Below are 12417 nucleotides of genomic sequence, written 5' to 3' on the forward strand. Positions count from 1 at the left end.
TTAATTTTTTTTATAAAAAAAAATTGACACTTTAAGTGCCAATTTGGGTTCATTTTAATAATTAGAAAAAATATTTTACTTTTTTTATAATTTTTTTTTTTAAGTTCTCTTTATAATTTTCCTCATTTTTCCAACTAGCATCTAAGTATCCCTCTAGTACTACTAGTTAGTCACCATAAAACAATCCTGGTCCAATAATTTTCTCAAGATACCCAAAGATTATTCTAATTACTTCCAATGATCTGTACAAGAATTACTAGTATATCTTGAAAGTTTACATACTACAAATGATATATCTCTGGACTAGTACAATGCATAGCATACATCATACTTCCTCTTATACTAACATACTCAAGTTGTGCAACAGCTCTGCCAAAATTCTCACATATTTTAGCATTTGAATCATAAAAGGTATTTCTTTTATATTCAAATGATGATATTTCTAAAGTAATTTCTCTATATAATGTGTTTGACATAAGATATAACCCCAACATGCTTTCCAACTTTAATAACTAAAATAATATCAACTTTATTTAAATATTTCATCTTGAAACTTGAAGTCAAATATTCCTTGATTTTTTATACACCTTCCAAAATGGTCCCAAATATCAGTATATCATCAACATATAAACAAATAATTACACCATAATTATTTGTAAATTTGGAGTAGACATACTTATCAGCATTATTACGTCTGAATCCATATAATAAAATCAAATAATCAAACTTTTCATGCCACTGCTCCGGTGCTTGCTTCAAACCATAAAGGGACTTAACCAATTTGTAAACCTTTTTTTCATTTCTAGGTAGAACAAACCCTTCAAGACTCTAATAGATTTAAGTCTAACCACTGTTGCATATGTATCAAAATAATCTATGCCTTGTTTTTGTTTAAAACCCTTGACAACAAACGTTGCTTTAAAGATTTGAATAGATCCATCAATGTTGTACTTTCTTTTGAATACCCATTTACAGCTTACTGGTTCTTCTCTCCCTCTCCCAAATACCCTCAACATATTGGAAAAGAAGTTAATCTTCATTAAATTCTCATCTAAGGGTTGAGGACCCTAGAATATCAACTTAGGAACAATTATATGATAGAATAAGAACGGATCCAATTTAACTAGAGAAATGAGACCACATTCTTCACAAGCAACATCACTACTGAAATATTTGTAAATTTGACTAAAACAAAATCAAAAAGAGAATTTCTAGGCCACATGAGAAAATAAATCAAAGAATGGAGATGAGTGAAAATACAAAGAGCATGAATTTATGTATGTCATACTTTTTCCTTTAAATAGCTAATGTTATAAGTATTTGCTTATCATGTAAAAAATAGAATATTTTTGTTATCAATGAAAACATACAAAAAATACTTCCTAGTATGTATCATGTATATTATAAATTCTATTAATAGAAGTCACAATGTTTCTATACATCTAAATTATGTCCAAATCTATTATCGTCTCAAAATCAATTTAAAAAATGTGTATAATATACAGATACTTCACAATTTACCATGCCCAATGTAACAAGTAACCAACTGTCTCAACACACTAAAAGCATCAATATAGCAAACTATACTTTTTGAGTTCATGATAGGAAAAAAAAAGTTCCAATTATCAATCCAACCACAGGACCAATGCTTTAAATCCTATATTGTTTCCAGAGTGCCCAAAAAAAAATTATAGATATAACAATGCAGACTGAAATTAAACAGAATAACATCAACACCAGTCTAATAGTACTAGAAAGCCAAGTCCAATAGTAACAGATATCATCAAATCCAAGAACAGCTCAAAAGAGTCTTAATACACGAAAAACAAGCAAAATACCAGAGAACTTACACATTTCTTACACAAAGAAAAAGCTCGTAGTTCCCATATAAGACTTAGAACACCAATACCAAATCAACCAACATACTTGGCACTTGCGGAGCAGCCCCCTGAAGATTCTTGTTTCATTGGCTGCCTGGATCAGCACTGTTTTACCCAATAATGAATTAATGTCTCTCTATTAGATGGTATATCAAAGAGAAACAACAGTAATTAAAGAGAAAATGATGATACCTTATGAATAGCACAGCGTAATCAGTGATCCCTGTGGAAGGTAAACCACACAAAGACAAACCTACAACACAATAGGACTCACGACATAGATGAACAAAGAAAAACCTAGCAAACAAAAGGACTCACCGACACAGATGAACAGACAACTGAAAGGACTTATAAACGGGATGGCACAACACACAGCTTTTTTTTATAGCAGAAGAGGGGAAACAGACAGACTTCGATCAGTTCCGCTTGCCACTTTTCCTATGAAAAAACCGGAAAAGAGGGAAAGGGGAACCAAATGCCCTCACAGAGCATCGCCGAAGGAGTTAGAAATTTAGCAAGAAAAGAAATGATAATGATGAAAAGGAAGCCTACAAGTATCACCTAAGAAGAAATAGAATATGTATCATCTATAGGGCCAATTCGAGAATCATTTGACCAAGCAGAATGAAGAAATTATAAGATTTGGAGACCTACAAGAACCAGAATTCTAACGAAAACTATAACCTAACTAAATGAGACGATCCTACGATGTTTACATGGTACTTTTAAAGTTGAACTAGAAACCTAACTTGACACAACAAAGAAGTGAAATTCAACTATCATGACAGGAAATTCTTTTGAACTAGATAACATTAGTTCATAACTTTGCTGATCGGTAAAATGTAGGTTCTGTCAAACCCATCGATAAGACTGTTTACCAGCTAATGCCCATTGCAGATTAGTAACCATTTTTTAGAGCAAACTCTTGATTCATCACTTCTCTTCTGCCCCTTTTCTCCTATTGAAACCCGATTCCTCATATATTAAGCCACCATTCTTGTAGTATCATACCAACCATTACTCTTATTTTCCAACCACCACCGACTCCAAAACTCTGATGAACTTGTTAAGTGACACACTAAAGCCCAAGTTATTCACTGAAATATATACAAACTAACACTAACCCAAGTTGCACAAGACATCTATTTACAAGAGTTAGAACCTCCTTGTATTCATTCTTCACGGATATCCAAATGGAGAATCCGTCGAAGATCTTTAGTTGCAGAGGCCGTGTTGAGACTAAAATTTCTTGGAGAACATAAGGGTTCTCTAGTAGGGGAAGGTGGGGCCGATTTCGCAAAGGAATGCATTTTAAATTCAGATTCCATAACAGGCAGTTCGAGCGAAATGCCCTGCTTCGCTCGGAGTGAAAACTTCGGAATCGGTAAGGAACTCGGAGGAGGTGAAAGGGCGTATGCAGGTCCAGCCCAAAGCTCGGAGAACGAAAGATCTTCGTTAATATGCTTCTGTTCGTCAAAATGTTTGAGACTTATGAGAATTGGGCTGCTTTTTCCATTGTTTTTCAAGGGTTTGTAGTTGTGAGGACTAACAGTAACAGATTGTGGGGCATTTGGGGAAGAACGTGAACTATTACAGGACTTGAAAGGGGTCGGTAGAATACCTCCTCCAGATTGAAATCTGCAAGTTAGATCTTTGAAGCTTTTTGAAGGAGAGGAACCGAATCTGTGAGAGACTTGGTTCCGATGCTGCGCCACAACAAGAAGTGTCTCCATTTCGTAGAAATTCAGCTCCAGAGGAGTTAGTTTGGTTCAAGATCTCTGTAAATCTCTAGATAAACAAGCAGAAAATGGTGAAATTTTGTAAAAGTTCCTGCTTTTTTAAGATATAGATCCAGAGCTACAACCTCAGCAAGAACGACTGATTCTCCAAATCTGATTATGAGTTCGAATCGCAGGAAAACTTCCGTAGATTCTAGATCTTCCGCAAAGCCTAATAAACCAAGAGCAGATATTGATCAAAGCTGTCGTTTTTCCGTAAGAGTTCAACTAAATACAGATCTGAACCAGAAGAAATTGATGACTTTCGTTTAGAATGGACTAGATCTTCGAGGAATAATAGTTATCAGCACGGATCGGAACTAAAACTCACCAAGATAGCAAAACCAGCCTTGAATCGGTACAAAAAAACAAGAAATCGGAAGGAATTCTCTTCGAACAAAGGAGAAAATGCTTAAGAAAGGGAAGGTGAGTCAAGAAAAAGTAGAATCCCAAAATTAACGCAAAATAGATAAGATCTTCAATTTCGACTGAAAATGAAGTTGAAATGTGAAAAATCAAAGATGAAAAAGTACAGAGAAGAGGGAAGAATCGAACAAGATCTCGATCGGAAAATTTCAGTAACCTAATTGAAAGATTTTTCTCCTTAGAGCTCTGGGTTTTTTTCCTTAAAACGCCATGAAAGCTTCGTCTCCGAGCTACTAAAAAGGAATCGCGGATTTGAAATCACTCACAGTTGTATTTAAAAGTCGAAGAGGACAACGTGCCCTCTGGGGTAATTTTTTAATAACAGAAAATACCCCTAGTGTTGAAGAAATTAACACAAGTGTCATTCGTCTATGCTAGAAAGACATTTGGAAGAAGACCTTTCGAAATGACTCTAAATACCCTTGTACGAACATCCTAATTTAAAAATTAAGAGAGATTCTTTCTCCATTTTATTGAGTCAGTTTGGTCATCTTACAATTTTTTATCGTCTTTTTCTCGTTTTAGGTTTTTGGCTGATCCTTAAAAATCTTCTTCTTCTTCTAGATGGGTTAAAGGGTAATCTGGTAATTTAATAGCTAAGTACGTCACCTGAAATTAACGCAATTGAGTTTGTTCTAAGCATCCGGACAAAAGAGCAAGATTAAAACTATGCGGGACAGTTGGATTAAAGCGAGAGGGCGATGTTTACGCTTTAATAAATACTTACACGTGGTGGTTGCAAGAGAGCCTAACCTAGTCACATCTATTTGTTAAATTATCAGAACCCCTTCGAGTTTTGATTTATATTTGATATATCCCTTGACCACAGTCTTCTCTTATAATTAAAAGAAATTCTGTAAACCCATTGAACTTTTTCATAATTGGTCTTGAGCTTCAACCTAGATTAAAAGCTTTGATTTATTAGCAATCCTTCTTCTTCTTCTTCTTTTTTTTTTTTTTTTTTTTTTTTTTTTTTTTTTTTACGACGCTTTTATTGGCAATCTCGATGCCTTCCACTTCAAAAGGTTTTTTGTTTTTCCCTAAAATCATATCACCTTTATTTGGTAAGATCGACTTGAATGAAAATTTTATTTAATTTATTTTTGATTGATTTATTTGATAATTTTTAATCATGTTTCAAAATTTCAACACTGCATGATATGGAAAGAGCCCCTCGACAAATGAAAAGATTGAAAATGATAAGTTTTGAATAAAAAAAGGTCAGATTTTTGTAAGGTTGCAACTAGTTGCTTCACCTAAATCGACTGCATCCCATCACTTAAAAAATAATAATCTTCTTTGCACTGTCTAATATTAAACTTTAAAAAAAAAAAATCACTTATATAAATATATATATATATAGAGAGAGAGAGAGAGAGATAAAAAATTATACAGAAAGATATGAAATTTTTAATCATGTTTCAAAATTTCAACACAGCATGACATGGAAGGAGTTCCTTCGACAACTGAAAAGATTGAAAATGACGAGTTTTGAATAAAAGAAAGCCAGATTTTTGTAAGAGTGCGACTACTTGCTTCACCTCAATCGATTGCATCCCATCACTTAAAAAATAATACTCTTCCGTTGCACTCTCTAACATTGTACTTTTTAAAAAAAATTCACGTCTTATATAAAAATAGAGAGAGAGAAAGAGAAATTATATAGAAAGATGTGTAATGAGTGAAGGCAAAACACGAATTTAAAAATCTAAAAAATGAGTATTTTTTTTTAGATTGGGATGCAATCTTGCAGTGTTGATTTGCAAATACTTGATTCATTTTTGTAAAAAGAAAATCATGATTATATTTTGATCGCATTTTTTACAACAAAGGTGTCTAAACCCATAGGCCATGACTAGTAGTGGCAAGACAACTGGTCACTTAGAGTACAATATCTCGCACAAATCCCCCGTGTATTTGCAATACCACACATATCATGTTAGATAGATTAAATCCTTGTGGGTGGTCAAGGGGGATTGAACTTAAGACCTCTCCCTTTTTGGAGGAAAGCCCTGACCACTAAAATATTACTCACACTCGTTGCACCACTTTTTTCTCAAAATGCATTCCAATTAATAAGAAGTTATTAAGGAAAAAAGAGCACATTTAGTAACTTATTATAGATTGTATCTAAGCATGCTCTTTATTGTTATAACTAGTTTGTGGCATAAGCAAACGGGCATCTATATAATAAAACAAAATGTGAGGTCTCACCTTGGATATAGTTTTGTGGGGAATAAATATCATATCTAGTTACAATGCCTTTCCTTCTTATCCCATTCAACTTTATTGTCTTTCCTTCCCTCTCCCCCCTCCCCCACTTTCAATAATATCTTTCTAATTTTATTTTCTTTCATCTCTTACTCTTTTAACCCATTTTATTATCTTTTCTCATCTTCCCATTTCTTAATATTACCTTTCAACTTTCTTATTTTTCACTTTTTACCCTCTTAGCCCCAAAGAGGATTCCCTTGTTGTAGGCATGGATGAACTCTACTCTATGTAATAAAACATAACGATGGGTCTCATTTTGCTATAGTTTGTGGAGAGCAAATGTCTCACTCAAATTACAATGGATTTTGGTCCGCACTATCCATTTTATTGCATTTCATCTTCTCTCTCTTCAATTTTATTGTCTTTTCTCCCCCCTTTAATAATATTCTTATAATTTTACTATCTTCCTTTTTTACCCCATTTTCAATAATACCCCTCTAATTTTATTATATTTCCTTTTTTATCCCTTTAATCCACTTTATTATCTCTCTTTTTTTCTTAATAATACATCTCCAACATTTTTATTTTTCCTCTTGTACCTCCTTAACTTAAATTTTTTTTTAATAATACCCCTCTAATTTTATTATTTTTTCACGTTTACCACGTAACTCCAAAGAGGATACTCGTGCTAAACTTTAGTATATTACAAAAATTAGGACTTATGCCTTATAAAATGAACTCAAATGATTTCATGGGTGTTTATTTATTTTATTTATGGGTAGACTGGACTTAAACTCAAGGGTTACAACCTCAATCACTTTGTGGATATAGACACTTTGGAAATTCAATCACTTGGTCCCACTACCACTAAAGATTGGACATATGTATAATCTTGGTTTTAAATATATATATATATGGAAAATGTTCGGCACCCTACTATTTACCTTACGTGTTTTGTCCTACATGGATTAGAAGTTTTGGAATGGGCTGATTTTTTGTGAGGATAATTTCTATGGTGAGGAGATCATTCTCACCAAAATTCAGCCCATCACGAAATTTCTAGGCCCATATTTATAAGTTGAAGAATCGTGGATTGTCCATTTTTTATAAATCATTTTTTATGGGGCTAGAAGTTTCGGAATGGGCTGATTTTTACTAAGGATGATCTCCTCACCATAGAAATCATCATCACAAAAAATCAGCCCATTCCAAAACTTATAACCCATGTAGGGCAAAATGTAGGGTAAATAATATGGTGCCAAATATGCCCTTATATGAAAAATGTTCGGCACCCTACCATTTACCCTTCCCATATATATATATATATATATAGGGAAATGTTCAGCAACAAACATTTTGGCAAAACATTTTTCAAACATGGGTTAGAGGTTTTAGAATGGGCTGATTTTTTGTGAGGATGATCTCTACGGTGAGGAGATCATCATCACCAAAAATCAGCCCATTCCAAAACTTCTAACCCCATCAAAAATGGTTTACAAAAAATGGACGGTCCACGATATTTCAACTTGTAAACTGAGGCTAGAAGTTTTGGAATGGGCTGATTTTTGGTGAGGATGATCTCCTCACCATAGAGATCATCCTCACCAAAAATCAGCCCATTCCAAAACCTCTAACCCTTGTTTTGAAAAATATTTTGCCAAAATGTTTGTTGCTGAACGGGATATATATATATAGGGTGGCGTTCAAGGGCCAACTTTTTAGCAAACTTTTTGGCAAAACATTTTTCAAAACATGGGTTAGAGGTTTTGGAATGGGCTGATTTTTGGTGATGATGATCTCCTCACCGTAAAGATCATCCTCACCAAAAATCAGCCCATTCCAAAACCTCTAAACCATGTTTTGAAAAATGTTTTGCCAAAAAGTTTGCTAAAAAGTTGGCCCTTGTATATATATATATATGGGTCCCGTTCAGCACCCTAAGTTTTACCACACACTTTAACAAACGCGTTTTGTCTTACATGGGTTAGAAGTTTCGGAATGAGCTGATTTTTGGTGAGGATGATCTCTATGATGAGGAGATCATCCTCACCAAAAATCAGCTCATTCCAAAACTTATAACCCCATCAAAATTGATTTACAAAAAATGGACGGTCCACGATTTTTCAACGTGTAAACATGGGGTTAAACATTTCGGAATGGGCTGATTTTTGGGGAGGATGATCTTCTAATCATAGAGATCATCCTCACCAAAAATTAGCTCATTCCAAAACTTCTAACCCATGTAGGACAAAAAACATTTGTTAAAGTGTGTGGTAAAACTTAGGGTGCTGAACATTTCCCCATATATATATATATATATATATATATATATATATATATATATATATATATATATATGGGGTCCCTATCCGTGGCCAACAGTTTGGCAAACATTTTGGCAAACACTTTTTCAAAACATGGGTTAGAGCTCTTGGAATGGGTTGATTTTTGGTGAGGATGATCTCTATGGTGAGGAGATCATCCTCACCAAAAATCAGCCCATTCCAAAACTTCTAGCCCCAGTTTATAAGTTGAAAAATCGTGAACCTTTTGGCAAAACATTTTTCAAAACAAGGGTTAGAGGTCTTGGAATGGGCTGATTTTTGGTGAGGATGATCTCTACGGTGAGGAGATCATCCTCACCAAAAATCAGACCATTCCAAAACTTCTAGCCCCAGTTTACAAGTTGAAAAATTGTGGACCGTCCATTTTTTGTAAACCATTTTTGATGGGGTTAGAAGTTTTGGAATGGGCTGATTTTTGGTGATGATGATCTCCTCACCGTAGAGATCATCCTCACCAAAAATCAGCCAATTCCAAAACCTCTAACCCATGTTTTGCCAAAATGTTTGTTGATGAACATTTCCCATATATATATATATAGGGGGGGGGGGGGGCGGTTCAAGGGCCATATGTAAAAACATATGAAAAAACAATGGTTTTTCAAAATATGGGTTAGAGGTTTTGGATTGAGCTGATATTTTGCAAGGATGGTCACTATGATGAGAAGATCATCCTCACAAAAAATCAGCTCAATCAGAAACTTCTAAATCCATCAAAAGTGATTTACAAATTATTGACAAAAATTGACAAAAAATCGACGGTCCACATTCTAAATCACTTTTAATGGGGTTAGAAATTTCAGATTGGACTGATTTTTTTTTTCGGATGATCTTCCCATCATAGAGATCATCCTCACAAAAAATTAGCTCAATCCGAAATTTCTAACCCATATTTTGAAATTTTATAAATGTTACATTGTTTTTACATATGTTTTTTCATATGGCCCTTGATCCTAACCCATATATATATATATATATGGGAAGCATTCGGAGACTTTAAAGAGAGCCAACATTTTTCAATGATAAGTTAGAAATTTCAGAATGAGCTGATTTTTTGTGAGGATGATCTCCTATGGTGAAGAGATAATCCTTACAAAAAATCAGCTCATTCTGAAATTTCTAAACCTAGTTTACAAGTTGAAGAAATGTGGACCGTCCAATTTTGTAAACCAATTTTGATAGGGTTAGAAGTTTCAGAATGGGCTGATTTTTGGTGAGGATGATCTCCTCATCGTAAAGATCATCCTCACAAAAATTCAGCCCATTCTGAAACCTCTAACATATACATTGAAAAATGTTTGGCACAATGTTTGACTCTCTTTAGGGCCTCCAAACGTCGTCCTATATATATATATATATAATATATTAAAAAAAAGATTCTTTGATTTTATTTTGTTTTTATTTTTTTCATGATATCTAATATTTACATAGGAAAACAAGATACAACGAAAGAGGGAAGACAAGGAATAAAGGAGAGTTATGGTATCTATGGGTACATATTACTTTTTGATATTTCACACCGATTGATTCCATATTACATATTCATGGCTATGTTCGATTCTTTCATTACTTACAATATTTTCAACCAAGAGATGAGGAGTAAAAAAATGAAGGGTCTAATCTCTTCTTTTTCAAATTAAGACAAATACAAAATTAATTATAGATAAGAGAAAGAGGTCTTAAATGTTATCTAGCAAAATAAGGAAATGTCCCCTAAAAGAAGTTAAAAAATTATTGTTAAATTTAAAAATGCTATAGAAATAACCTTTAAATGCATTTGTGAACGAACGGTTACAAGATGGAAAAACACTTTCCTTACCAAGTAAGGATTGTTTCCTGATCGCCCATGCATGTGGCATCCAAAGCCATGATCGAATGTTACAGGGATGTAAATCCTACAATTTTAAGAATTTTATAAATATTTATTTAAATAAATACTTATTTTCACAATTGAATTTTAATTTTAAAATTTGGAATTTAATAGTTATCCATTTTCAACAGCTTAGATCAAACCCAAAAAATGTTTTTCTTTTGAGTCCAATTAGCCTTACTGCGTAAGGATTTCACCCTCACTAACGGTCTTTGGGCTCAACTTGTGGCATCCAAAACCATGATCCGATGCTTCAAGGTTGTAAAGGAAAATTTTCTATGAACTTTGAAAAAAAATTATTTTTCTTCTTTGAATTTTAAATTTAAATTTGGGGGTTATGTCGAAGTTCAGTAACCATCCATTTTAAAAACTATGTATTAAGCCCAAAGGAATTTAAAAAAAAAAAAAAAAAAATTGAGTTTTTCCATGAAATTTAGAGGGTTGTGGTGCTGGATTGTCAATGTGATAATCCATTTGAGCAAAACAACCCTTAGTAAGGCTAAATCTTTATTAAGTTAATAAGAAAAATGTTTCTCTTTTCTCTTTTCTCTTTTCTCTTTTCCTTTTCTCTGAACCTGAGTTTATCCATGAAATCTAGAGGGTTGTGGTGTTAGATTACTATTTTTGTAATCTATGTGCATTTTTGGGACCACCATTATTTGAATCTTACTGAGTTAATCTGGCTACCCTTGTTTAGTTAGCTTACTGACTTAGTAAGATTTTAAATCTTATTATTGGTCATAGGGCCTATATGGATTATTACATTGGTACTTCCACCCGACAACCTTCTATATTTCATAGAAAAACTCAGATTCAAAATAAATAATTTTTTTTTCTATTTTGAGCTTGATCTAATGTGTAGAAAATGGACAACTCCTAAATTTAAAATTAAAATTCAAGATCACGTTTTTGAATGCCACAAGGTGATGAAGTCTTGATTTGATTCCATAGGGTTGTAGATACATTTCTAAGAATTTTGAATTCTTTTTTTTTTTTTTTCAAAAAGGAGTTATTTTTCATAGTTGAATCTTAATTTTAAATTTAGGAGTTCGGTAGTTTTCCATTTTCAACACCTTGGATCATTTTTTTTTAATTTTTTTTAATTTTAAAATTTAAAAAACCCTTTAGTGTGAGTTTTTCATGAAATCTAGAAAAAACATTAATCTTAGATTACCAACGTGGACCCAATGACCTTTAATAATATTTGAAATAAAGTCGTGCTGGAATAACATTGAAATATACATCAATTCTCAAAGAGTAATGCTATGGTGACATAGGCCTTACACTGTGATTCTCACAATTCTGACATGGCTTAGTATCCCCGTCACCCACTTAATGAATTAGCAGCCACGTCATTAAGTAAAATCTTAAAAAAAAAAAAAATGGTGAAGAAGTTAAAACAAAATAAAACCCTCAATCTTTCTCGGTTGTTTCTCTCTATTTGTTGCTCTTGACTGAACTACCTTTCTCGAACATTTCTAGTCTTTCTCCATAAAAATTCAATATTCTTCTCAGACCTCTCTTCCGCTTTCTTATCCTCTTTGCAAAACCCCATTGATTCACGTTACACTCTTTGTGAGGAGATCACAATTCGGTTCTTTAGCGACGATTAGGGTGGAAAATTAACTAAATCTTCTCTGCTTTGATTCAAAGACTATATTTTGAAATATAAAATTGTTTGTTTGTTCTCTCCAAATTTCTCTGTTCTTCAACTCTTAAAAGGATTCAAAAGTTGTTTTTAATTTTTAGATTGATTGAATTGGTTTTGATCTTTAACGAGTTTCATTTTTATGAAACTCACTCAAATTAGAAGGATTTTGAAGCAAACATGGCGAAAGAATCAATAAGCCCCCAAGATATCAACTGTGTTTCATCATCCAAAATAAACCAACTACATTCATGATAAC

General features: G+C 33.1%; 1 protein-coding gene across 1 annotated transcript; it reads right to left on the reverse strand.

The window, feature by feature from the left end:
* Positions 1 to 1715: 1715 nt before the first annotated feature.
* LOC147404478 (flocculation FLO11-like protein) lies at positions 1716 to 4335 on the reverse strand. Its single transcript, XM_086440460.1, has 2 exons — positions 2073 to 4335; positions 1716 to 1985 (listed from the first exon to the last, which is right to left on the reverse strand). Exon 1 carries the CDS (start codon positions 3611 to 3613, stop codon positions 3053 to 3055), a length of 561 nt encoding a protein of 186 aa, XP_086296586.1. The 5' UTR covers positions 3614 to 4335; the 3' UTR covers positions 1716 to 1985; positions 2073 to 3052.
* Between the last annotated feature and the right edge of the window lie 8082 nt (positions 4336 to 12417).

The sequence above is a fragment of the Akebia trifoliata genome, chromosome 4 (genome assembly GCF_017979445.1).
Source record: "Akebia trifoliata isolate Shusen 1 chromosome 4, ASM1797944v1, whole genome shotgun sequence".
NCBI classification, from domain to species: domain Eukaryota; kingdom Viridiplantae; phylum Streptophyta; class Magnoliopsida; order Ranunculales; family Lardizabalaceae; genus Akebia; species Akebia trifoliata.